Source organism: Mchenga conophoros, linkage group LG1 (assembly GCF_057382185.1).
Source record: "Mchenga conophoros isolate Kocher_MC1m ecotype Shallow Benthic linkage group LG1, M_conophoros_male_GT1.1, whole genome shotgun sequence".
NCBI classification, from domain to species: Eukaryota; Metazoa; Chordata; class Actinopteri; order Cichliformes; family Cichlidae; genus Mchenga; species Mchenga conophoros.
In genome coordinates this window covers 27449970-27474950 of record NC_140526.1, presented here as the reverse complement: position 1 = coordinate 27474950, position 24981 = coordinate 27449970, and the positions used below count along the sequence as shown (strand labels likewise).

The following is a 24981-nucleotide window of genomic DNA, read 5'->3' as shown; positions in this document are numbered from 1 at the left end:
TTTCTTTGTTTTAAACACAACTTTTGGACCTGAACACAAAGCGCTTACACTTTTGTAAGCAGCTGATGATTTGTGGGGCTCTCTCATGCGCTTACATCAGCAGTACGTGAGGTTTATTCTTTATTTGAGACGAATTTTCTGCAATCATGTGGCTTCTATCACATTATTTTGCGTGTGTGTGTGGGGGGGCTGAGTGACGCGCTCGGAGGGAAGGTGGTGTGCGCAGTCACAGAGGATGATTGATTGGTGTGATGTAACGAACTTTTAGCACGTTGTACTGCGCCCATTTCCGAATAAAGAGTTATCCCTCCCTTCTTTTGAGGCGATCGTCCAATCCTCTTCTTCTGAGGTTGTACAAGCAACTATTTAAAAGCGATCCACGATACTGTCCTTGTCTAACATTTCACTACCACACAGGGAGTGTTGTGTTTGCACGAGCCAAGAGCGTACATTTTCTGCAGATGTGAAGTTACAAAAAAAGACTTTGCAAAAGTTTTTTTTATTTTTTTTTCTCACACATAGTTCTCGGTCACGCAAAGGCGGAAAAAAGCATCTCAACAATGGCAGTCTTCAATAATTTCACGAAGATATGCTGGAAGAACTTTCAGAGCGACCAGTTGAATAAGCAGCTGTTCTACGTTGTGCGTTCCTTACACAAGTCAGCAGCCAGCGAGGCTTTGGGGATCTCTGCAACAGAAGAAGAGACCATGCCCAACAGGATGATCAAACCGGAGGAGGTCAGCGAGAAAACTCAAATCAAGACCCTGAACGACATGCCCGGACCGAACACCCTGTCCAACTTGATCGAGTTCTTTTGGAAGGACGGGTTTGGCAGAATCCATGAAATTCAGGTAATGGTGCTCAATCTTATGCTTCATTTTGTTCTTTTTTCATAGGTTAAAAAATAAATAAAAAATGTCTTGGCCTCGTATTCTCAGTGCTCAGCCAAATTTGTCACCTATGCGTAAAATGGCAATGTAGCGCACCAGGAGTCCGGACACTGGTCGACCTTCCGGTACAAGGCGAGAGTTTTGTAATCGTCCTACTGAGATGTGATGAGCTAACCCGCCCCCGTTTATTGCCAAACATAATTTGCCCCCCATTTGTTTGAAATAATCGGGGGTAAATTATGGTTCAGTCGTGGTCGCGAGTGGACGCGCGCTGGCATTCCATTGGCAGTCCGTGGTCACCTTCAGACTGTCCGTCTACCGTAAGAGAGAGCCTGCCCGCAAATGGGGGCAGTCTGAAAAAATGTGTGGCACGACCGGTCGGTCCATCGGCCGGACCCAGAGAAAAGTAATGGGATAGTTTTAACTCACAAAGAGCTGAAGTTAAACAGAATCTTATCAACCAATCCACCGAGGCACCGCGTCCTCCACGTCCAGCGCCGTGCAGCTGTGATTTTGGAGTTCAGGGGAGCATGTCCGTGGGCAGAATACCTCCGCAAACTGCACAACCGCGGCAGCATAAATGAAAGCTTAATTAAGTGTCGTCTTTCAGATGCAGCATATGCAGTTTTTACACAGCGTTTTGAAACGTAGCCTATGCAAATTGGGCACAATAAGCGCCTGCCAGCGTGAGTACAACGAGTACAAAAGGGTCATCATTTCTTAATGTGTCTATATAGATTAATTGTTTGTAGTGAAATATGCTCGAGGTTACGTAATCGTTTCTAAATTTAGATCATTAAAACATTTTTTTAAGTTGATGTGAACACTGGCAGTCTTCTTCAATAGCATCGGCAACTTGGTTTTATTTTTTTATTATTTGAATGTTACACATTAACATTATTATACAAAAAAGGTCTTCAAAATAATCAGAACAATAAATAAGGAAGTAGTTATCATTACGTTATGGCAGGAGAGCAGTAAAATAAATTCAGTGCTGAAATCTATTAGTAAAGTAATTTACAAATATCTCTAGATATCCTGATTGTCACTGTTGCTTTCTAGATGGAGCACCGGAAGAAGTATGGAAAGATCTTCAAGTCTCGTTTTGGGCCCCAGCTGGTGGTCTCCGTTGCAGATCGTGACATGGTGGCTCAGGTGCTGAGGGCAGAGGGGGTGGCCCCTCAGAGGGCTAACATGGATTCCTGGAAGGAGTACAGAGACATGAGAGGACGGGCCACTGGGCTCATCTCAGCGTGAGTCCCCTTCAGTGTTCAAACCATGAGTTTTGAGTTTTGGCAACCTCAGGAAATAATACCTCGATCTGAGCAGATGTGTTGATTAGATTTCCATTACCCGTCCCTTAATTTATCTCCTCATTTCACACTTCCGTTTACTACTCAGTAGTCCACTTTAGCATCCAAAAAGCATCAGAACTTGCAGTTTTTCCAACAGCAACACCCCTTAATATTCAAATTGAGAACCCCCCCCCCCCCCCCCCCCCATATGTCTCTGAATGACTCAAATAAGTGAATACAAGGGAATTTTAACTATCATTTTGTATCTTGTTTCCCAGTGAGGGAGAAGACTGGCTGAAGATGCGGAGCGTGCTCAGGCAGCTCATCATGCGACCACGTGATGTTGCAGTCTTCTCTGATGATGTAAACGGCGTGGTGGACGACCTCATCCAGAGGGTGTACAGTCTGCGCACCCAGCAGCCGGATAGAGCAACTGTCCTCAATGTGAATGACCTCTTCTTTAAATATGCCATGGAAGGTTGGTACCAAGTCTGTAGATTATTGGCTGTGAAGCAAATACCAGTTGGTCAAAAAGGATTTATAAGTGGCTCAATGCAGGCGAAGTGTAGATGGCAGGAAAGAAAATCAATGAGAAAAACTGAAATAACAGAAAAACTGCTATGAAGAGGTAACCAAGGGAGAAATATATGAACCACGTTATTCACTTCTCTAAAATTTAGTCACCAATTTTCGATAGAAAGTTATTAAAGTGGCCCTGTACTAAAAAGTCAAAGCCACTGATGGTTGCCAGTGTTAAACATCTTAGATTGGTAAAATTCTCTCTCTCTTACCTTCGTTTTTACAGGAGTGGCTGCTATTTTGTATGAATGCAGACTAGGATGTTTGGAAAATAATATTCCCCAGAAAACCCAGGACTACATCGCTGCACTGAACCTCATGTTCAGCTCCTTCAAGATGACCATGTATGCTGGAGCGATCCCCAAGTGGCTCCGACCCATTATCCCCAAACCATGGGAGGAGTTCTGTCTGTCCTGGGATGGTCTTTTCAAATTCAGTAAGTGGTTTATAGCTTGAAATTGTGATCAAAGAAGACAGATTAGTTTCATACTTGTATGCTCTGCTGAACTGCCTGGACAGTGTTTTAGTCCAGAAGATGGTAACCCAGTAATTTCTTACTACATAAAAAGGATACTGGAACACAGGAAGGAGAGATTTCCTAAGTATATCCAGGCCTAATTTATGCTAAGACTTGTGGTACTCTTGTCTAAGACTTCAATTTCTTTTTAGAGTGACCACAAAGGCTGTTAATCAAGTTCTGCCTTGATGCCAGAACTTCTAGAAAGATCTAGTTTTTTTTAGGTTTCCTATTTGGCTAATGCTTTCATTAAAACGCCAAGTAGTAGAGCTTGAAACCGGTAGTGCTCAATAGAAGGGAATGTTGATTTGCATTTAAATCTCCACTGCTGTACCATTGGATAGTGAGAGTATGCAGGTCCATCTCTTACATAACCTACTCCTTTTTCTCTTGCTTTCCCTTCACTACCTTCCTTCACGATGACCCGCATTTTTTTTTTTTTCCCCCATTCATATCACCTTCTCTACCCCTCGTTAATCCCAGGCATTGTTCACGTCAATAAGAGACTCTCGGAGATCAAGGCCCAGCTGGAGCGGGGAGAGGAGGTGAAGGGGGGACTGCTCACACACATGCTCATTACCAGGGAGATGAGCGTCGAGGAGATCTACGCTAACGTAACCGAGATGCTACTGGCTGGGGTCGACACGGTGCGTGTGTGTCTGTGTTTTGATAAACATTGTGCAGAGAAGGGTTCGATGTATGTGAAGAGTTGCAGGTGTGTGTGTTTGCATCTGTGTGTGTGTGTGAGTGTCAGAGTCAGTGTTGAGTTTCAAAGGTTGTGTTTCTGGCGCCATGTCCATGCCTGTGAAGCTGTGCCAGCGTCAGGTCAGAGTAGTGTATCGGGCGGGTTACAGTTTCCCACTGACAAACTCGTTCTCACTCAGATTTAGTTTCTTGTCATTTGTCTCTGTCTGTTCAGTCAGCACAGGGGGCCTTTTGTCTCTCTCTCTCTCTTTTTTTTTTTTAAATAACTAAGGTAGACATCTGTGTTCATGTTTCAACATTCAAACTTTTTGTATGCACTTGCAAATAATTAAGGCTGTGGGTTTAATGTCATCCACGGACCACTATGGGGGGGGGGGGGGGGTGTGTGTGTAACATGAATCTTTTATTGGCAGGCTAAAGAATACAGAAATTGGGACACAGGAAGGAGGCATTTTACACTGATTTTCTACCTCGCTGTAGTAGTGTTGATGTACATGCATTTGCAACTGTATGCGCGCCTCGTGCACATGTTCCTAGTTATTGCCTAATTTGTTTGGGGTCCTGTCATATTAATAAGAATAACGGGGTAGAGTATTTTGTGTGGAGCTTGGGGCCACGGGATAAAAGGGTGTGTGTGTTTTGGTGAACTTGTTGAATCAGGCATGTCCTGGTAGGGGGTGCACTAAGCTCAGCCATTACCTGACCCCATGGTGCATTTTGCCTTTAGTTGGTACACACAAGAGCTGTCAAGTCACATTAGCCACAGCCAGAGTTATAGCACAGAGTGGGCAGAGGTGAGACCAGGGGGAGAATAAGGGGCTGGGTGGGAGTAAGGGGGGGGGGGGGGGTGATGGGGTGGATGGCATAATACTGAGGAATACAAGGGATCAGGGTGTGAGATGGATGTTGAAAAATAAGGGGAAGATGGAGGGAATGGAAGGGGGAGAGGCCTCAGCCTTTTGAAAACTTTGCTTGGAGGAGCCTTTGTCATATGATTCCTCTCAGGCTGCATCTGAGGAGTTGCCAGTGTCTGTGCCAGCTGGGGCTGATTAAGAGCATGTTGGTTGCATGGAAAGAGGGTGCTAATGGAGAGGGAGGGGGGAGAATGCAAGAGCAGTGGGAAGGAACAACAGTGAAAAAGAATGGCAGGGTATATTAGTTGGTCCACAGGGAGACACTAACCTTAGATTGGCCTTTAGAGTTATGGCAAAACCAGGGCTGAGGTCAAAAATGCACTGGGGGTGGATGGAGAAGGAGTGGGCTGGATCAACAAGGAAGACCCTCATTAAACAAATGAAAAGATGTAAATTTAGGAAAAGTGACGCATGACATTTTCATATCATTTGGTCAACCGCCCAGCTCACTGAAATAAAATGTCAGTGGATATAAGTCGGAAACAGGAAGTCGGGCCAACTGATCAGATAACTCATGAGTAATTAGAGTGATTTGGCAATAAAGGATGAACTGGAGGAAAAAAATCAAGTTGCATTGCTAATATGGAAAGCAAAAATGTAAGAAGTCTGGAATGCATTAGCAGAAGGAGCCCATTGTGAAGTGAGATGAACAGAAAGATTTGCCAAGAACACAATGGAAATGTTAAAAGTTGTACAAGGCTAAACTTGTTTGGATTGGATTTCTGTTTGTGCAACATGGTAATAATCTCAGCCACATTTTCATTTTTCTTGCTGTAATTGTTTGAAATGCCTTGCCAAAGCCAACTGAGGTCATTTAATCAAGGTACAGTGGGATAAGAATGGATCAGATGGGTGAGTGGTGTAAGACATGGGAGAAAATTGTTGGGAGCACAGCTGGTGGAGGGACCTTGAGCATTTGCCCAGCATTTGGAATTGGGCCGCTTCTCCCTCAGATTCCCTTGCTGCTTCTCGGCACTTACTCAACATTATAGAAACTCTTATATCAGCTTGCACTGCAGTCAACTCTGCTGCAGCGCATCAAGAAAAGAAACGATATAGTCACAAATATAAAAACACCAGTACAATATTCATGAAATGCTCAATGTGTAAGCATATTTTTAAAATTTAAATTGACCATTTTCTGTTCTAGAAATCCTTTACCCTGTCATGGGCCTGCTACCTGTTAGCACGACACCCTCATGTACAGCATCAAATCCACAAAGAAATTAAAAAGACCCTGGAACCCGGAGCAGTCGCCACAGCCGAGGACGTCTCTAACCTGCCGCTCATCAGAGGGCTGGTCAAAGAGACTCTCAGGTCAGTATGTATTATGTTTATCCTAGATCAAGACTTTGGTGTACATTAGTATTATAGCAATCTTTTCAGTCTTTGTGTGAATAACAGTCTTTGTATGTCCCACACTGTGATCAGGCTCTTTCCAGTTCTTCCAGGCAATGGACGGATCACCCAGGATGACTTGGTAGTTGGTGGATATTTCATCCCCAAAGGAGTAAGTGTGATGGTCACATTTCCACATCAGACACGGGCACAAGAAAGTGTGACAATAAGAATTGGCTAAAACATTATAGTCAAACCAGATGTAACATGATACACTATTACTCAGGCATTTCTCTGTTCCTCCCTCATGTATGGACCCATGTACAATAGCCCAGCTGTTTTCATTACACAACCAACATTCTTCCCCTTCCCCTTTCTCTCTCTCTCTCTCTCTCTCTCTCTCCCTCTCTCTTTTTTTTTTTAATAGACTCAGCTGGCCCTGTGCCACTACTCCACATCTCTGGAAGAAGAGAACTTTTCGGAGCCTTTAGACTTTCAACCAGATCGCTGGATACGGAAAGATACCACAGATCGTGTTGACAACTTTGGCTCCATTCCCTTTGGCTATGGCATCAGGAGCTGCATTGGGAGGAGAATTGCAGAGTTGGAGATGCATTTAGCTCTCATAAGGGTAAGAGATTACTCTGCTTGTGGTGCTACACTTTCATTTAAAAAAAATGTCCAGGGTTCTCAAAAAGGTTTTAAAAAGTCTGGAATATGATAGGATTTCAAAGACTCTAAAATCTGACGGGCCTCAGCGTTTGCTTTGAGTGGAAAAAGATGTGTACTGCAACCAATAACAAAACAAAGATCCCATAACCACTAATGCAACCTCATCACCTTAGCTGAACACACCTATGTGAGCATGTGAGCTTGTGTATTGTCTTCTTTGATAATAAAAATATATATTTTTGTAAAATAATGTTAATTTAATTGGGAGGTACAATATGGATGGAAAATATCTTAAATGCCATTTTATATAATCCTAAAAACATCTTACAAGTAATTTATTTAAACCTACAGAAACCCAGCTGTCGTTAGCATTTCTCTCTTGCTCTCAGGCTCGTGCTGTGACAAGAGCACAGGGGGAAATGAAACTAAACTACAAATATTAATGTATCATACTGTTGCTCCATATTGTATTTTCCAAGTGTTTTGAGACAGTATGAACACAAATAGTAATTACTGATGCAAAATCAGAATAATGCAAAGCTTTGTCAAGACACTCCTGGAAAATTTGAATCATCATTGAGCACAAAAAATGCATTATCGTTCAGTCTGACCTCCGCTTCCTCAGATCTACTGAGGAGTTTGTCGAAAGATGATTCATCCTTCACTTCTCTATATCACACACCTCATATTCCCTGTTATTTATTTATTTATTTATTTAAATGATTATCCTCTTATTTTTATGGTTTTACATAAAAGTGTGCTAGATAATGTGACTACTGAATTAAGCTAACTTTGATGTCTGTTCTTTGTCTTTTTGCTCGCTGTGCAGCTCATTCAGAAGTTCCACATCTGCCTTTCTCCTCTCACTGCTGACATCAAAGCCAAAACCCACGGCCTGCTTTGCCCCGGTGCCCCCATCCACCTGCAGTTCATCGACCGGGAAGTGGACGCACTCTCTTCTCCGTGAAATCCGCTGTACTGTTGGAAGTTTTTAAACACTCTGCTTTTAGACACACTCTCCACTCCTATATTTTAGATTCTGAGCTGAGAATGAGGTTTTACTCAGGAATGAAATGTGTTCATTAGCGACTAGGTCACAAATCCAGGACAAATATAAGCTGTAAGAATAACATTTGGACTGAAAATCCCCTTTTTTGTTTTGTTTTTTGATTGTAACTACTTCTGTGATTCAATTAAATATGGAAAAATGAAACTGATTGTAGCCTCTTACACTATTGTGCATGTATGCATATAATGTGATCACAAATATTAATGCATGTAGACATTCTGTTTCCTCTGCGTTTGAGCTAGGGCAGCTGTGAATGGACTTAGCTTAGCTAGGTTAGTGCAGCTGTTTATAACAAGCTTTACTCAAAGACTGTGTTACGAACCAAATTTTGTTAATTTCTTTCCCTTTAAAACTAGCATCATTATTTTTTTATTTGATTATTTTATTTTTTTGCTTTAATTTCTAGTGAATAAGTGCATTCATATACCGAAAAGGCATTACATGACTTTAATCTGTGTACTGTATATCTCTGAAGTACAGACAAGAAATGTTTTAAAATAGATTACCTTTTAAAAACAAAAAACAAAAAACATGGCAACTAGTTGAATTATCTCATGAGCTACAAGCAATGAATGTAAGTGCACATTTTCCATTAATCAATCCACTGCCTACGTTTTCAGGGGTTTGGATCAAAGAATGTGGTTAGACTTTGGTTTGTTTGCTATTTGTGAGAAAGTCCTCACTCGCATAGGTTTTATTGTTGGCATTTGCTTCTTTTGTTTGTTTTCGAGATGGAAAAAGGTATGTTACAGTACAGTTGGAAAGGAGAGAGGCAAGTTGTTTGCGTGCGTCAGCATGAAGAATCTCACTGGTCGGCAATGAAGAAAAAACACTTTAATTTTTATCTGCTTTTTTGCCTCTGTATTTTTTTTTGTTTGTTTTGTAGTTCCAGTGAAACTGGGAAACAATAAAATGATTTATTACAACAAACAGTGTTGTTGTTTTGGGCAATATTTTAATATACAGACACTTCAGAGTTTTATCTTTTAATTTATAGAAACAGAACAAGAAATGATTAAACTGAGCTTTTTCACTGCAGTTTGTAAAGAACATGTAAAAGCTGCATGGTTGCAATGAATGACTGATATGACTAATAACTAGACTCTTCACATGACTCTATATACCACACCCATGTATTCATGTTTGCACACATGTTTAGTGTTTTATAAATGTATTAGACCACCACCCAACCAAACAGCTCCCCTAGATTAAAAATACTGACCAAAATCATTTGTTTCTGTGATGGTTAATCCACTAGTATTTGCAAGCTTTTTAATCATAATCTTTAATCAGAGTACTATTGCATGCAAGAATTTTTTTTTTGATCAAGGTCTTTTTATTGAACAAAAAAATTGCTTTTAGCAACAATTACAGCAGTATTAACAAACTCCCCCCCTCCCCCCCCCACCACCACCTATCCAGAACAGTGTAACAAAAACCCAGCCAGAGAAGAAGGAAGAAATAAGATAAAATTGAACTACAGATAAAAAAGTCAATAAAATAAATGAATGACAGCAAGGAAAAAACAAAACACCCCCCCCCCCCCACACACACACACATTAAGCGATAGTATGCAGATTTAAACTTTAGTATTAGACTATAAACCATGTTATTGTATCATGTAATATTATTTCTTATAAATCTAAGCTAATCAGCAAAGGTTTGCAGCTTTGTGAAACAAGCCCTGGCAATAGATTTAGAAATACTGATTTTGAATAACAGATTAAAATGAATGCTTTGATTGAAATCTAGAATTTCTTATTGTTAGTAAATGACCTGGACCCCTTGTCTGGGGCTCTCCTCAGCTCTTTCACGGTTTCCCCTCCGTTGGTCTTCCTTGGACTCTTGCACTCTGGTGGTCTCTGGATGTCTGGAGTCTGGATCTCCTCCATACCTGCTTCATGCCCTGGGGGACGGGGCTATGGCTCCCCACTCCCTCTGGCAGGTCGTTACATGAAGAAACCTTTTGAATACAAGCGCGCTCATGCTCACAGGTGTACACACGGTGTTCACAGACACAAACTACACTTTTCTTGGCTGCTACCTCAAAGCACACTGTGCTCTGTCAATCTTACGTATATATGTGTGTGCGTATATATATATATATATATATATATATATATATGTGTGTGTGTGTGTGTGTGTGTGTGTGTATTTTTTGCCCCCACATCTTTTTTCTTTCCCTCCCTCCCTCTCTTTCTTTCTCCCTTTCCTTTCCCCCAGTCATGTCTGTCCCATGTGTAACAACTGAAAATCAAATCAAATAAATAACAAAGGTCAATCAAATGGACCAATATGGTCCACTTGGCATAGTAAATCTGTTGAGCATCTTTCTTGGCCTTCAGGCAACAATTCTGATGGCAAAAGAACCAAACGGGACAGGTGGAGAACCCCCCCCCCCCCCTCCCAAAACAAAACAAAAAAAGTAAATGACCTGGAAACAATCATGTTAATTTTGAACAAGTAAGCAAGGTTTTTGATCCTGATTAATGTTTACTTCGTTGAATTGAACGGAAACTAAACTAACCAGCTTCCTGTCAATCTTGGATCTGATGCCTGTATACTGTGTGTTCCCGTCCATCTAAGATCTAGAATCTGGAAGATAACTTAGATCAGCGTATATTTACTGATGTGGATTAATTTCTGTATGGCATCAAAGATGAAAAGCACAAAATCAGACGTGATGTCTTGCACAAGGCTAAATGCTATTTGTCTTGGCCTTGGTTGTGCAACACTGGGAGCAATGTGGTGTGCCTCGATGCTCGGGGAAGGAGGGCATTCCGGTTCACCATTTTTATCCACATTTCTCCCTCCCCTTGTTAGCAACTGTGTTACAGCCATCTTATAGCCATTCTCCTCCTCATTTTCAAACTGACTGTCAGACTCTAATTAGGAGGTTTTACTTTGTCAAAGAGTCTAGCCTTCCTGTACTGAAGGGAAAAATGTATAGGAATATTGTAGGGGACAGGTGTAGGTGCTTGTAGTCAAACAATGTTGGGACCTTGTGTGGAAAAAGTAGGAGCAGAAAGACGAAGCACAAACACACCCCCATCACTCCACACACACAGTAGGGCATGGAGGAGGAGAAGAGAGTGAAGGGACACAGCACCTACCCTCGAGTCTAGTGGACCACATGTGCAATATAAATATGCAGGGGTGGGGAGGTGCAGAGTGAAGTAAGTGGAAACTTGTTATTGTCTATGTTGTGAAAGTGAACCACAGGCAAGGAAGTTGAGCTTGGAATAATAATAATAAATTGCATATTTCTTTCGTTTGGGACACACTGAAAACAAAAAACAGCGGTTAAATGAGCAGAAATTTCGCACTTTTTACGTCGACGGACACGGCTCCCAGAGTTGCCCTCTCGCGATTTTTCGAGAATTTTTCCAACGAGAGTTCAACCGGAAGTAAATAGTATTCATGGCATAGTAACCACTAGTGAGAGGGGACGAAATAGCAATTTAAGCGCGGATGCTATTTAATTCATCGAACTGAAATCGTTTGTAAACTTCAGAGTTAGCAGCTTCAGCGTTGAGAGGCAACAGACCTCCCTCCACCACCGGCGTTTCGATAATAAACACAGCAGAAGGGTGGCGGGATTGTGCAGCACGCTCGGGGCCTGGAAAGACGTGTGCTAGCCCAGCCAACGTTACGCTGCGTTAACGCGGCAGTCAAGCTAACGTCACGTTTAGCATCACAGTCTGTCCACTGAAGCTGCTAGTTTCACCAGCTAATGTCAGCTGTGCTTTTACACAGATAAACAGCATCAGCCCCGATTAGCTTTAACTGTGGCGGTGGTCGAGGAAAGGCTCCTTTGGATCTAAGATGATCATTGAAAACCTCGATGCCTTGAAAACATGGCTGTCTGAAACCCTCGAGCCCATGTAAGTATGGTTAGCCATTAGCCAAAAGGCTTTAGTAAATTTAGTTTAGTCGGAGTTACACAAACTACTTAAATGAATGGGGGCTTGAAAGAGTAAATTTTGCTCCAGTAAAGGTCCCGTTGCTTTATTGACATTTTACTGAAGTAAAAATTAATTTTGGTTGTGAAAAAAGTTGCCAAATTAAAATGTACTCCGAGTAAACATAATGTGTTGCGCCTTTAAAAGGGTAAGGGAGAGGAAAAGCTGTTACATGGTAATAATGTGGTGATAATATGGTGGTTAACCATGTCCTGTAATATAAGATACATGATTAGAACATTCTTAGTCTACGAAAAAGTGTCCTTAATATACGAAACAGTACTAAGTCCCTTTTGCTTAAACTCTGCTGCATGTGCAAAATACCACTGGTCAAATATATAATTATATAACTGCTTTCCTCAGTACAGCCAGCCTAGAAATAACCAGATTAAATAACAAAACTGTCACACTGTGTCCCCAAACTTGATTCAGCAACATTAAAAATGCACGTCACATAACCAAGCAGCTTTATAAAGAACGATAAGGAGATGTAATAAATCAAGGCAGCACAGAGTTGCAAATAATATATTGTTAACTCTTAATTCCTGGTATCACTTACAAGAAAAGCTAAACAAAGTACTAACTGAGTCAGTTATTTATTTATGTTATTTAAGCTGTAAATTAGCCAGAACCAATAACATTTCCTACCAACAACAGCAAAGCTACTGCCTGCTTTTGTGGTGTATTGTAAATTCAGTGGATACAGTTAGTTAACTCACCTGCAATTTGCAGCTTTCATAAACGACTGTGTCCTCCCAACACGTATTGTCACAGACAAATTGTCTGGTTTTAAAAGGAAATCTTGTTCAAGTGTTATATGGATTTCTTTCTTAACGATTGCAGCTGTGATGCAGACCCTTCTGCGCTCGCCAAGTATGTTGTTGCGTTGGTGAAGAAGGACAAAAGTGAAAAGGAACTTAAAGCCCTTTGTATAGACCAGCTGGATGTATTTCTTCAGAAAGGTAATTATTAAAGCTTTATTTTCCAAGCCCCATTACCTTTATCATGTGATCCTGAATGTTATTTGACTCTGGTTTAAAATATTATTCTATTACTTTTTTTTTCTTTCCAGAAACCCAGCCATTTGTGGATAAGCTGTTTGAAGCCGTTAACAACAAAAGCTACCTCCCACAGCTTGAGCAGCCACCCTCTGTGATCAAAGTTGAGAAAGAAGAGCAGAAGAAAGATGAGGTTATCTTCTTTTAATGTCAAGAATTTCAAACAGCCTGAGTACCCAAAGATTATTAACATCAGTTAAATGCACACTTGCTAAACAGTATGAGCAACCAGTTTAAATAGGCACCTTTTTTTTCTTGTTCAGGCAAATCGTGAAGACGAACGAGACAAGAAATTTTTGCGACGCGTGAATCACAGCCCCCCACAATCAAGTTCTCGCTACAGCAGAGACAGCAGGTGTGTGCATTTGCCTGTTCTCATTTAGAAAAAACAAAACAAAAACCATGTCAACATGTGTTTTTCTTTCACTCATTTCACTCATTGTTTAAAAAAAAAAAAATTTTCAGGAGAGGAGATGACCGTAAGCGAGACGATCGCTCCAGGAAGAGGGATTATGATCGCAACCCGCCGAGAAGGGACTCTTACCGTGAACGCTACAATCGCAGAAGAGGCCGCAGCCGCAGTTACAGTCGTAGTCGTAGCCGAAGCAGGAGCTGGAGCAAAGACCGTATCCGAGACCGTGACAGAGACAGGGAAAGAGACAGGGATCGAGATCGCACCAGGAGCCGGTCCCTCAGTAGAACTCGGTCGAGAAGCAGAAGTCGAGGTAAGAACCTGATTAACTCAGGTTGTAAAAATATCAGTATTTTTCTTTTTAATGTGCGAACATGCCAACTTCATTACAGATCTTAGAACATCTTATTTTTCCTGGAGATGTATTTGTTTGGTATAGGTGTGTATTTCCTCTGGTATGAATTTACCCAATCTTAAGAATTCAATAGGATTTCCTGAATAGTTCACTGTATATGATGATCTACCAGTGCTGAGCAGTTAAAGAGAAAAAGGATCAAACTAAAAACGGTGTACCTGATTCACAGGTCTGATTTGTCACTTTTGTATATGTGTTAGTGATTTAAAGCCATGTGGCCTTTCTTTTCTCTCTAGAACGAGACTCTGGAAAGTTGAAGTATGACCATGAACGAGGGGACAGGTCAGAGAGTGGTGATGGATATACCCCAGCTGCTCTTGTCTCCACTGCAACCACTTCACACTTCCCTGTGCCAACACTGAGCAGCACTATTACAGTCATTGCTCCCACACATCATCACAGCAACAACACCACAGAGAGCTGGTCAGACTTCCATCCCGAGCACCCTATGGATCGGGTCCCTTTCAACAGGGGGCCTCCCCCTCAACAGAGAAATCGATGCCGTGACTATGACGGTAAGGACAGCTGATATTAAATATATATATATATATATGTATATAAAAATATATTAAATGTGTTCTGTTTTGTTCTTGGACGTTGTATATTTGTTTGTTCTACATAGCTCTGTTTCCTTTTGCAGAAAAGGGATTCTGCATGCAGGGGGATCTGTGTCCTTTCGATCACGGAAGTGATCCCGTTGTAGTGGAGGATGTCAATTTGCCCAGTATGTTGCCCTTCCAACCTCCACCAATTCCAGGTGTGGAGCCACCACCACCCCCAGGCCTCCCACCACCACCACCTCTCATGAACCCACCACCTGTGAACCTTCGGCCACCTGTGCCCCCTCCAGGTGCCCTTCCACCTAGCCTCCCACCCATTGCAGGTAGAGATTCAGATAATAATTGCTGTATTTCCTCTTTTTTCCTGACACTTTGATTCAAGGTTTTAAAAAGTACTAATAGGTTGAATTAGCATTAAAGCAATTTTAAAGTTTAGGGACTTTTTTAAGTCATCAAATAAATTCTTTATGCTTAAAACTACAAAGTGATATATCGCTACAGAAAAGGGCTACCAAAGATGTTAACTCTTGCTTTATCTGGCACAGGTCCCCCTCCTCCTCTTCCTCCACTGCAACCAGCAGGCATGGATGGTCCTCCCAATTCCATCACCAGCTCCGTTCCCACCATTGTCACCTCTGGGATGCGCTCCTCACTTCCACCACTCTCAAGGCCACTCTTCAACTCTGGTAATGTCTCTAATCTCTTATGTAGTCTATATAATTTTAGATTTATAAATTGGTTGCTGTACTTTACCCCAGTATTTTATGAGCTAAATGATCCTCTCTCTGCTGATCAGATCACTATGACATAGACGTGTACAATCCCGAGGCCCCCAGCATCACCAATACTTCCAGGCAGATCTATCGTCACCGGGTCAATGCCCAGAGACCCAACCTGATTGGTCTCACTATGGGGGAGGTCGATCAGCCACACAGAGGTATTTTAAACCATTTGAACTTTGAAAAGACTGTCCTCAGTTATATGTGCATTTCATCTACTGCAATCAGAAGTGTTTCTCTAGACTTGTATTCTCCTTTTATGAGCCACATGTGTTGGTCTCAGAAATTAACCTATCAGTGTTTGTTCCAGCAGACAAGATTCCCAACAACAGTATGAGAATTGTCATGGAATCTGATTCGAGGAAGAGACCCGCTCCATCTCATGATGGAGGGCTGCCCACCAAGAAACCTTGGTTTGACAAGTAAGAAACACTTTGTTTTTGTTTGTATTTTTTCTATAGTATGTAAATGGCCTGTATTTGTATAGCGTTTTACTAGTCCCTAAGGACCCCAAAGCGCTTTACACATTCAGTCATCCACCCATTCACACACACATTCACACAACAGCACATGTAAAGAGGGGTATAATTTGACACATGTGAATTGGTTAATTTTCTCCTCTCTGCTCAGAATCAACTTTAATAAACCCAACCACCAGGGCAGCCACAAAAGGGCTCAGTTTACTCCTAACGCCAAGCTGCTTGTTCGGCAAATTCCCCCCGAGCTCAACAACATCAGCAAACTCAACGAGCATTTCAGCAAGTTTGGAACCATCGTCAACCTGCAGGTCAGTTTCCGGATATGGATGTTCCGGCTTTGATCGTTGTTGGTTATTAACACGTGTAACCACAGTATAGCGCAATCATATATGCTGTTCAGTTGGTGATTGATGTGTGAACAGTATGCATTCATGGATCTGGTATTAAAAGGTTAAAGAGTCACACATGGTTTGTCTAGTGGTTTAGATTAATCTTCTAGGTTGTCTTTTAGAAATAAAATATAAAATTATGCCATAAAGCTATTTGAGTAACATGATTTGCAACAGCTCTGGTCCAACATAAATCTGACAGGCAATATCAATAAAGATATCACATGTCAAAATAAGAGATTGACTGCTAAGGTATCTTCAAAAACAACTGCGTACTCTTTTACAAAATACATTGATGTAGTTTTAGGCTTTGAAGGATTGGACAGTAAAAGGTAAACATAATGACTCTTGGGATGATCAGGTGGAACTAACACCATGTAACTGCTCTTGTGTCCGTTTAGGAATCAAATAATGTTGAATTAACTCTTTATCTCATAAAGATGACTTTTGATAACTTCCCCTCTACCCTTAACGACAAGTTTTGACACCTCAGTATATATCAATCAAGACGTTTCCTGGAAGCAGCATAGGCAGAAACTACCCTCGCTAACTTCTAATGCACACCGAATTATTTTGTTTTATAAGGAGGCCTGAAGTATAACGGAAACCACTCACTACATCTTGAAAGCCCTACTAGGCTTTCAAGATGTAAAGAGTTAAAATTTCAGAGTCCGATAAAGCCCCTCGTTGTGTTATCAGGTTTGTTTGCAAGAAAACTGACTTTGATCGTGTCTATGTGCTACTGTTAAGGCAAATATCCAGATATTGGCTTTAAGCTGCTATATTTCTGTAAGTTCAGCTAAAGCTGAAGATAAATCTGTGTCATGAGTGAAGCTGATGTTTGCGAGTGACTTAGCTGACCACAGCTCATCACACACACATTGTTATCCCCTTGAGTGACCGTGGTTTTCAGATTGTAATGTGTTGTCCTCTGTCTGTTTTAAAAATGGTTTTAAATGTTTTTACAGGTGGCCTACCAGAGTGACCCTGAGGGGGCACTGATACAGTTTTCCTCTCCTGATGAGGCAAAGCGGGCCATGCAAAGCACTGAGGCGGTTCTCAACAACCGTTTCATCAGGGTACACTGGTTTCGTGAGGATGGAAACGATGCCCAGGGCCAGTCTCAGTTACAGCAGCAGTTACAGCCACAGGTAGCCACTGTTAAAGTCAGCCGTCTCTCATAACACGCTTTTGCAGACTGTTATCTTTACACAAGCAACTGCTTTTCCTCTAATTTTCTTTAAAATAGGAGGCACTTGCAAACCAGTGGATTCATTGTGATTACAGATTCACAGTAATACAAGTTCCTCTAACTTAATCAGCTTAAACAAGAACACACCACAGCCAATGTTAATGTTTTAAGGTGTGAAATGTATTTCCTGTTTTAAGGGTATTTTTTGATAATTTGCAAGAACTAGACACTGTGCCACATTGTCTTCTCTTGGCTCTCTTTTTGCAATGTAGAAAACTCGGCGGCTGTAATACCTGTCATTTCTGCACGTACAGCACAAAGAACTTGTTTTGCTGTCTAAAAAAATAAATGCAGTGGAGGCAAATCTGGAAGAGGGACAGCCTATTTATCCGCTAAAATGCCTTCCATTTCACAATTGTACACCGTCTTTGTTTTTCAGCAGCCTCCAGCCACTTCCCTGAAGCAGTCTGTCAAAGACCGTCTGGGACCCATGCTGCCCCAGAATTCAGGGCCCGGTCAGGAATCCGGTGCAGCCTCACAGGTGTGTGTAGGCGGTCTTGCTGAGGATGTGTTTTGTTGCGTGTACTTGTCAAAATTTGCCCGAGGTCTGTATAAACATTTCCCCCCTTTTTGACCCCCTCCCCACACCCCTTTTGTGCAGAATCCCACTAAGCTGTCAGTGAAGGATCGTCTAGGCTTCTGTACAAAACCAGCAGCTCCAATTGAAAAAGTAAGTCTCCACTCTGTGTTCAGAAGTCTTTGCGTCCCTTTTAAAATGTTCTCCTTCTCTTGCAAATGTAATTGCTTTCTCTCAGTTTCAGGTGTGTTCAACGTCCATGGGACTCACAAAGACTGTGTACAATCCTGCTGTCCTGAAGACAGCACAAAGGACCTCAGAGGAAGCTTTGAAGAAGAAACAGGTGAGAAATGGATGGAAATTTGGAGGGGCAGTGATTTATAAGTCGAGCAAAAAAACTGTATCCTATCCCCATTTCTAATTACACAGGAAGCTCTAAAACTGCAGCAAGATGTGAGGAAGAAGAAGCAGGAAATATTGGAGAAGCACATTGAGACACAAAAGGTAAGATGCAGAAGGAATAAAGGCTTCTGTTGCTCAGTGTTAATTTGCATAGATTTGGATGATTTGAGTAAGATTATTATGGGGTTTTTTTTAAACATTTATTTTCACCTCAAGTGTAATTATTCAAATATGGAGACATCAGCAAATGTTAAACTTGTATTTCTCTGCTTATGTCTGCTGCAGCTCCTGATATCCAAACTTGAGAAGAACAAATCAATGAAGGCAGAGGATAAAGCCAAGATCATGGAAACTTTGGACATGTTAACAAAGAGCATCACCAAACTGCAAGAGGAGATAAAATTAATCTCAAGCAACAGCAACCCACTGCGGATAGCAAAAAGCAAGGCCCAGGTAGTGTTACCTAAAAGAAGAAATACACCGATATGGTCAAACAAAAGCCAACTGATAAGAACCTGATGGATTATTATTGATTTGATCTTGATTTCAGTGATTGAGTTTTTTCTCTCCTTTTTCTTCTAGTATATCACAGAAAATGGTTGTAACTTGCTGTTGCTGTTAGATTCTCCCACACTTGATATATTTGCTTGTTTTCTGTTTTAATTTAAAATTCTAGTTGATGGCCAGCATTTATTTTTATTAAATCTGCTTTCACTCACAGGCACAGAAAGAACTGCTGGATGCACAGCTGGATCTGTATAAGAAGACTCAGGCTGGAGAGGACACAGCCCTGTTGAAGATCAAATATACCCAGCTGCAAATTGAGGTATTGAATTTAAAAAAAAAAGAAAGAGGGCAAGCTTGAAACCATGTATAAAAATGCTGCTTGCACAGTAGCCACTTGAGGGCAGACTTGTTCTTGGAATTTCAAATGATGAAACATAATCTCCACTCCAGCTGTGTTCTGATGTGCTCTGATTGTTTTCTTTCAGGCAGCTAAACGGGGGCTGCTGTCACCAGGGCGGGGCCGGGGTGTCCATCCTCGGGGCCGCGGTGCCGTCAGGGCTCGGGGAAGGGGCTCTAGGGGGCGAGGAAGAGGTGTGCCGCTGCACGCAGTCGTGGATCATCGACCAAGAGCGCTGAAAATTTCTGGTTTCAACGACACAGACCGCATAGATTTGCTACCACACTTTGCTGTAAGTGAACCTAAAACGGAAAAAACAGACATTTGATAGCAGCCACTGTGCTGTGTAACAGTGTAAAATGACAGGATGTTAAAGTTTTACGTTTGGTGAGCATACAGTGCTCATCTAAAGATAATCATAATAATACATTTAAGAGAAGATATTAAAAATATTGACACTGTTTAGTATATAGCTGTGTTATATAAGGTGTAAAAAATATTCCATATTCATAATTTCCAGTGAGCTTAACACTGTCTACACTGCTTCCTCTGCATTTTAACCAACTGTAGGTTAACAGCAGGCCACGTTGCTGGTTTGTTAGGAACATTTTCCTCACTGTTGTGATGTATTAGTTTGTTCAATGACCAAAATGCTTTGCTTTCCCAATCCTGTAGCAATTTGGAGAAATTGAAGATTGCCGGATTGACGAGGGTAACCTGTCCGCGGTCATCACGTACAAGACGAGAGCGGAAGCAGAGCAGGTGATGCACTTTAACATTCAAACAGTGAAATGTCTGTTTCATTTTTTTCTGCATTATGGCTCGTCCTTGGATTAGCAAGGATAAGGCACAAAGACCAGCAGCTAAGCCTGATGTTGACACCTGCCCCCCCTCTGTCTGCTTTATGTTGTCCACCTGCAGGCGGCTCTTCACGGAGTGAAATTTAATAACCAGACTTTGCGCCTGGCTTGGCATAAGCCTGTCACCACTCTCACTACTGCGGATGCTGACGAAGCAGAACCTGAGGAAGATGAGGTTTGTGGATGTTTCTCACCTTGCCTTAGTGTTGGCACTGTTGATTCAGTGTGGGGGATTTTCTGACACGTGAGTCACGAGGAGAGCATTAGACTTATTTCTTCCTCATGCTGCTATTAAATCCACTTGGAAATATTTTCTTTAGTGAGGACTTTTTTAGATGTGCTCATCTCAGTAAAACTTATCAAATATGTTTCTTGTATTTAACAGCCACAAGGGGGAGCTCTTACACATCAATGCAGGAACTGTACTAGGATTGTACTGATCAGCCAAAATATTAAAACCAGCTGCTTAATATTGCATCCCATCACCCCTACTCTCCCATACTTAACCCATCATGGCACTAGGCTACAGATTCAATGGCAATGGCAATTTGTGGATCAGGATTTCTTCCATTCCATACTCCTCGGCCCAGCTGACATCATTTTGGACGTTTCTGGGGATGAAAAATGTTGTTGTAGATGTCACGCTTCTGACTGCCCAGGGTTTCCCATCAGAGTATTGCATTTTCACTAGATGATCATTGTTGATTCACTTTATCTGTTTGTGGTTTTAATATTGTGGCTGATCACACTGATCAGCCACAATAACAGTGCTGGTCAGTGAAATTCGCACAGCCCCTCATACCTTGATTACTCTCAGATGGAGAATTTAGTTTGTCTTAGGACCTTTTTAGAAAGAAACAGATGTGTTGTGGAGTTTTCTGCACTTTTTAAGCACGTGTAGTAATCTCAGTTTCTTTTCTTCTGTCCTATCAGTACCCAGAAGAGTCTCTAAGCGATGATGCGCTGCTGGCGGACGACGATGAGGAAGAAGACGACAACGAGCCTCGCCCCTGGCGCAGATGAGGCTCACTCAGATGTTTTTTTGTTTGTTTGTTTTCTTTTCTTCCTGTGGTTACACTGGTGTGGAGGACAAGTGGAACTTTAGAGAAGATTTCAATGCTTGCTTATAAATCAGCAAGACACATTTCACTTTGGCTAGATGTGTTTTTTTCCCCTAGAATTGCTGTAACTGGCAGAAAAACCATGTACAAGTTTAATGAATTTCATTGTGTATACCAGATGCAACAGTGCTGATTTTTTTTATTGCTCTTAATGTAGACTGTTTTTTTTCTTTCATATTTGGGTTCACAGAATACAATTAGTTTGTTGGGACATATGACAGCTGATCACTGAAAGACACATTTTTTTGAGTTCCTAAAAATAAAAAAAAAGCTGTGTTATAATTTAAACCAATGACAGTAGCTTTTGCAGAATAGTGTTAGGTTGACTGGTTTAAACGCTTGTGTGTAAATATTTTATGAATGAGTTTAATTGATTTGTATGAAAGCTTGGCTTCTAAGTTCTTTGCTTTACTTTGGATTGTACAAAAAAATAAAGAATTGAAATGGTCTAAAACATGCTGCCAAAAAAAAAAAAAATCCCTCCCCCGTTTCCCAAAAGAAAAAACAAAACAATTGGCAGTGGGGAAAAAAAAAAAGCAGCCAAAAAAAGAGCTGAAAAAAGACCATTTCAACAAACCAAAAAAAACCTTCATCTTCACCTAAGAGCAAACTTCCTAAAAAAAACCCAAACAAACTCAACAGCTTTAACTGGAACTGGTAAGTGCCATGTAGCACCAAATGGCATATAAAGGTAAGGCAGACATCATGCTGTATATCTGTTTTTGCAAAAAAACCAAAACATTTGGAAACTGATTCAATCTAAAAAATTTTTTTTTTTTTTTTGTAGGAGCTGTCAGTGTGCTGCAGCTTCAACACATCCTTCTCTAAGAAGCGTCAACATTTTACGCTAATCTTGTCATGTTGTATCGACTGTATCAGTCTTTATTTGGTGCCAAGCTCAATGTGATGCTGTATTAAAATACAGAAATATTTTATAAATTGGGGATTGATTATTGTGTGACATTAAGATATATGCAAAAAGTTCGAGTTTGACAGAACTTTGTTTACATCGCACACTGCTGTGCTGTTTGTAACGGGAGTAATTGTGTTTAAAAATTGAACACAACAGTATTAAGTAACAGTTTTGTTTTCTGTAATGATGCATCATTTTGATGAAACAGCCTTGTGAATCTGTGTAATAGCTTAGTGTTGACTTTACGTGTAATTCTGGATTTTGTTCTTGTACCAAAAAACTTTCAGAGCAGTCGTCTGTTCCACTTGAGGTTTTTGTGCTTTTTGTTAAATGAAGAGCCTGTTACTGATAGTAGCAGTCAAATGCAGGTATCCATTTAAACCATGGCAGTGTTCATGGTGAGCCTCAATACCAAAAGTCTTTGAGCAACGTGGGCCATAAGAGAGTGTCGTATAATTTGGTTGGTTAGTTTTTGGGCTGACACATTTTTTGTAGTTCTGCCACTGTACCTCCACAGTGGGCTTTGAATCAAACAAAGTGAATAACATTCTGCTTTAATTTAGGGGTTTAGCAAAGCATTACGTTAACTTTTAAGGTAACAAATCCATTTTTAGAGGCACAAAAAAAATTAGACACTTGACTGGTTAACAGTTTAAAGGTCAGGTGAGTCCTGTTTCCTTGTTATTTCATGATAAATGAAATGGATAAAAATGATACAAGAACCATGCCACATTATCTATCATATAAACTAAGGCAATTTTTATTGCATGGGCGTGTATGGCTGCTGGTGGAATCAAGTCGCTATTGTTTATTGATCTAACTGCTGATAGAACTAGTGGGATGAGCTGTGGCGTGCATAGGCCTTTACCCTCTGCTCACATTTCAGTGCTTCACAGTGCAGATGGATAATCACCTGAAACATACTGTAGGAGGAAAAAAAATCGTCACCTGATCCCAACTTAAAAGAACATGCTTTACAGTTAGCGAAGACAAACCCGATGACAAAAACACTCACGAACAAGCAGCGCCTGAAGGTAACTGCAACTGTGCAGGCCTAGCAGAACATCTCAAGTGAGACATTTGGAGATGCCCATGTGTTCTAGACTTCAGGCAGTAATTCACTGCAAAGGATTTTCATCCAAGTATTGATACAAATCCTTATATTTGAGGATTATTGTCTTTTGTTCAGTTGCTTTTGAGCCTCTGAAAATGAAAGCAATGTATAAAAACTTAATAAAAGTTGATTCAAAGCTGAAAGGCTGCACTTTACCTCGATTTTTTGATTGAAAAATCTACTGTGGCGGTGTACCAAACAGTTACAGACCAAACTGTATTCAGGGTAGGTCTTGCTTAATTGATCAAGATGACACAGACCTGTCACTAAACAAGACACATTATATGAAAGAAGGCCAGAAAATGTTGGGAAGCTAAAAACTACATCAAGTATTTGAAAATAATGGCTAATGTGTGCTTACTTAGACCCTTCATTTTAAACATCAATGAATGTGAGTGGCGGTGTTTGGCTAACAGGAATTTTGCTTACTGTACGGTGTTTGTAGCATGCACTACACCTGCAGAGAGGCAATTCACAATCCCTCAGCCATGAATGAGATGGGACAAATAACCCAATCAGCGTTCTCTAGTTCATTGTTCCTCTGCCACCCCCGGTGCCTGTCAGGCTTGCAGAGATAATTGTGAGAAATCAGATTTGCTCTCTTAGAATATCTGCTGTTCATCATTTAAACCCTTTCCCCCTGTGCCACCACCAGAAACACGTTCCCTCATCCCTCGATCTCTCAGTATGGGAGTGCTTCCGCCTCCTCCTGCCCTCATTTACCTATGGTGCCACCAAAACTCGTGCAATCGTATTCTTTGATAACACAACCAGCTGTGCTTTGACCTGCACACTTGTGTTCTTGAAGCAAGGCCTGGTAGATCTAACTTGTGAAGTTACTGCTTTGATTGACATAGATTTTCCTGACAGTTATTTAATAGCACTTCATGGAAGAGCTGTATGAATGAATGAAAATTTGGAGTTTGTGTCCCAGGGAGTGTGCAGCTGTGACCAGCATGCAGAAATGTCCGAACCTGCCTCCCTATTGTGTCTCAGTCGGAAGAGTCTATTTATACACTCCATGTGAGCTCTGAAAATATGGGATAACAAGTTTACAGCCTCGATGTCATCCATTATATACAATTTTACTTTCTGATTTGTGTCAAAGAGACAAATGGCATCAAAACTTGGAATAAACTCCGTCGTGTTTTTTTTCTTTCTCCTATATAGAAATGGAAAAATAAAATCCTTTTACTGTGATGTGCAAAATGCAAAACCAGTGGCAATGATTTGCAAAGCTTTCCAATTAATTACAATATTGTCAATTACATTATTGTTCATATTATTAATAATATCACTAATTAAAATAGAACATTTAACAGAGAACATTTAAAATGTGGAAACAAATATTCATTGTTTTCATTTTTGACATTTTGGCTCCTTTGTCTTCTTCTTTTATAATTCCTCAAATGATTTTAACATGTGACGCCTACAGATTACAGACGTGTCCATTGAGCACATCTCCCACTACCAAATACAAGCAGAAAGTGAAGCATTGATGGTGCCTTCACATGCTTTCAATGCCTAATGCACTAATGCTCCTCCATATGATTCTAGATGCTCTCTTTTGAATTGTTCAGTGAAACCCAACTGCAAGATCATTCTTCTGCTTAGAGAATACTACTACTACTACTACTACTAATAAATCTTGTAGCACGACAAAGTTAATAAATGTAAGAATTTAACAGTTGTGTAGAAACTGTTAAAATGTACTTGTTATTTTTCAGGCATATAATAATTTGAATTCAGTAACAAACTGTTACTGACAAAACAGTTTTTATTGCCAAATTTGAGTGGCCACACTGGACTCCTCAGAGAAGTCAGAAATTAATCAAACATAACACGTAATCATATTTTTTCTGTTC

The 24981-nt window shown here is 40.8% G+C and overlaps 2 protein-coding genes across 4 annotated transcripts; both read left to right on the top strand.

Annotated features, from left to right (window-relative positions):
• The first annotated feature begins 382 nt into the window (after positions 1–382).
• On the top strand, positions 383–8909 carry cyp27c1 (cytochrome P450, family 27, subfamily C, polypeptide 1). The gene is made up of 9 exons (XM_085272412.1): positions 383–851; positions 1953–2143; positions 2464–2663; positions 2991–3200; positions 3765–3928; positions 6051–6217; positions 6332–6410; positions 6666–6869; positions 7740–8909. The coding sequence occupies exons 1-9, from the start codon at positions 561–563 to the stop codon at positions 7875–7877; spliced, it is 1644 nt and encodes a 547-aa protein (XP_085128538.1). The 5' UTR covers positions 383–560; the 3' UTR covers positions 7878–8909.
• A 2451-nt stretch (positions 8910–11360) lies between these two features.
• rbm26 (RNA binding motif protein 26) lies at positions 11361–21677 on the top strand. Of its 3 annotated transcripts, none has more exons than XM_085272376.1 (22): positions 11361–11863; positions 12785–12903; positions 13014–13132; positions 13263–13354; positions 13465–13724; positions 14063–14341; positions 14467–14709; positions 14932–15072; positions 15183–15323; positions 15479–15587; positions 15796–15952; positions 17002–17184; positions 17665–17766; positions 17887–17955; positions 18041–18145; positions 18232–18306; positions 18490–18657; positions 18926–19030; positions 19197–19400; positions 19784–19870; positions 20030–20143; positions 20902–21677. In XM_085272376.1, exons 1-22 carry the CDS (start codon positions 11805–11807, stop codon positions 20989–20991), a joined length of 3021 nt encoding a protein of 1006 aa, XP_085128502.1. In that variant the 5' UTR covers positions 11361–11804; the 3' UTR covers positions 20992–21677. The 3 variants fall into 3 exon arrangements, with proteins under 3 accessions (XP_085128502.1, XP_085128511.1, XP_085128493.1); XM_085272385.1 differs by having other exon boundaries at positions 15476–15587; positions 17668–17766; XM_085272367.1 differs by having other exon boundaries at positions 15476–15587.
• Positions 21678–24981: the final 3304 nt, after the last annotated feature.

Excerpts from the sequence above, each read along its gene's own strand:
- cyp27c1 (XM_085272412.1), top strand. The coding sequence starts at position 561 with ATGGCAGTCTTCAATAATTTCACGAAGATATGCTGGAAGAACTTTCAG. Across the intron at positions 2,664-2,990 it reads CTTTAAATATGCCATGGAAG|GAGTGGCTGCTATTTTGTAT; the intron begins GTTGGTACCAAG and ends TCGTTTTTACAG. Across the intron at positions 3,201-3,764 it reads GGATGGTCTTTTCAAATTCA|GCATTGTTCACGTCAATAAG; the intron begins GTAAGTGGTTTA and ends CGTTAATCCCAG.
- rbm26 (XM_085272367.1), top strand. The coding sequence starts at position 11,805 with ATGATCATTGAAAACCTCGATGCCTTGAAAACATGGCTGTCTGAAACC. Across the intron at positions 13,133-13,262 it reads AAGAGCAGAAGAAAGATGAG|GCAAATCGTGAAGACGAACG; the intron begins GTTATCTTCTTT and ends TTTCTTGTTCAG. Across the intron at positions 17,185-17,664 it reads AGCAGCAGTTACAGCCACAG|CAGCCTCCAGCCACTTCCCT; the intron begins GTAGCCACTGTT and ends TTTGTTTTTCAG.